General features: G+C 39.6%; 1 protein-coding gene across 1 annotated transcript in view; it reads right to left on the bottom strand.

Moving 5' to 3' along the window:
• Positions 1 to 1,763, bottom strand: part of LOC118736228 (protein tramtrack, alpha isoform-like) — a 66,934-nt gene that overhangs the window by 4,423 nt on the left and 60,748 nt on the right. The window contains exon 5 of the mRNA XM_036466341.1: positions 1,371 to 1,578. Coding sequence (XP_036322234.1) covers positions 1,371 to 1,578 — 208 coding nt within the window. The remainder of the gene's footprint in view (positions 1 to 1,370; positions 1,579 to 1,763) is intronic.

A 1,763-nucleotide genomic window follows, 5' to 3' on the forward strand; every position in this document is an offset into this window, starting at 1 on the left:
AACTCATCTCGAGAAATCCTGAAAATCACCAAAAAGTTCCGAAAATTTAAACACGAATAATTTCGTAACCACGAAAAATACCGCAAAATCATGATTGATATAGCACGAAGAAAACCAAAAAGTCCTGGAAGCATAAAAAATAAACAAAGTAGCGAAGGAAGCTTCAAATCTCGAAAAGTAAAGCACGAAGATTTCCGAAAACCCGAAAAAAAAATCTAGCGAAAATCTTGAAACGTTTTAAAATTCCCCGGAAAGCGCGAAGCATTTTATAAAATTACCAATAACTCAGAAATAAAAATCAAAAATTACCGATTATTCTTTTTACTCCTGAACTGTTTAGTATTTAGAAATCGTACTAAATAGTTTAGTACTACGCTGCTATGAAGCCTTTTTGACGAACTTCTCCGCCAGACGTGACTGCAATAGAAGTCAGGCATTCCCAATTTGAGTTTGATGTTTCACGCAAAGGATCTCTCCCCCAACGCTTCTTTCAAGCTTAGACATATTCCGCCTTCCGTATAGAAGTTCACCGGTGTCTTCTTCAAACTACTACCTGCCGTATCCGCATTCCGGCGGGGAATATGCGTGAAGAAAATGCTCACTGGTGCTTGCCTAATACCGCAGTGATCCGTATTATCAGAGATAAAGTCGCTGTCTACTAGAATACTGTTAAGCACTTAGCACTCAACAGACCTTTTCTGTAGGGCTGGATTTCTCCAACTCAACTTAACAAAGTTTAGCCATTTTTTGGACTTATTCATATTCACCATCTAGGCTAAGCCAAAAATTTGCCTACGTTTTAATCAGCTTAGTCTTGACTGAGTCCGAAAATTGGCTAAACTAAGTGAGGAGGATCTTTAATGCCCCACTAATTCCAATTAACAAGTGGATACGAGGTCTCAATAAAATATTATAGGCTTAACCAAGGTTTAATAGTGCCAGAAATTCACCTTAGGCGAGAGGCCCCATCCCCCACCAAATGGCTCACTGTCGCAGGAATGAGCCACTGATTCCTTCATCACTCTCGCCACAGTAATAGATTTCGCAGACAGCTTGGCATACTTCATTTTTTCAAAAAGTGTCAGCTGAACGTCAACAATTTCTTAGGATTTAGTCGCTCTAACTAACTTAGTCACTGAGTTGCAGTGCCTTTGAATCAGATCATAAAGGATATACAGAACTTGATCCCTCACCAAAAGGCAACGTTATCCACTTAGGCAATCAACCGGCAGTCTCTACAGCTCCTATAGCAGGTCGTTTAAGACCACAAAACAAAGAGAAGGTGAGAGAACACCATATAGTGTGGTATATATGTTTACTCTGCAATGCTCCATAGATCTCCCCGACATCCGCTTCCTCTACTAATTAACTCTTAATGTAGACATGCTGAATTCCGGGCAGGCAATCGCTAGTATTACTATTTCCGCAGGTCTTTTAGATGGTTTTCCATTTTCGTTCTTTTGACGTTTGGGCGTTGGCTGATTGTTTACCGAACGTATCTTCTCCCATTCGGACACCATTGAGGATCCCGAAAACCCACAACTTATACTGAACAAAGCCAACAAATTTTGTTGGAAGCTATGTATTAAATAGGGAATATTTTACGATTCGTTTAGGAACGGTGTTTTTCATGAAGGGAGGGAATCTAACCCAGTAAACATTGGGCGTAGTTAGCAATTCGAAAACGATTGGAAAACTAACATTTTTTCGAGTCTCACTTTCGATAACGAATGTGCAATAGGTTAGTAACGGGTGATTTTTTT

Source organism: Rhagoletis pomonella, unplaced genomic scaffold (genome assembly GCF_013731165.1).
Source record: "Rhagoletis pomonella isolate Grant_MI unplaced genomic scaffold, Rhpom_1.0 Rhpom_scaffold_00001, whole genome shotgun sequence".
Lineage (NCBI taxonomy): Eukaryota > Metazoa > Arthropoda > Insecta > Diptera > Tephritidae > Rhagoletis > Rhagoletis pomonella.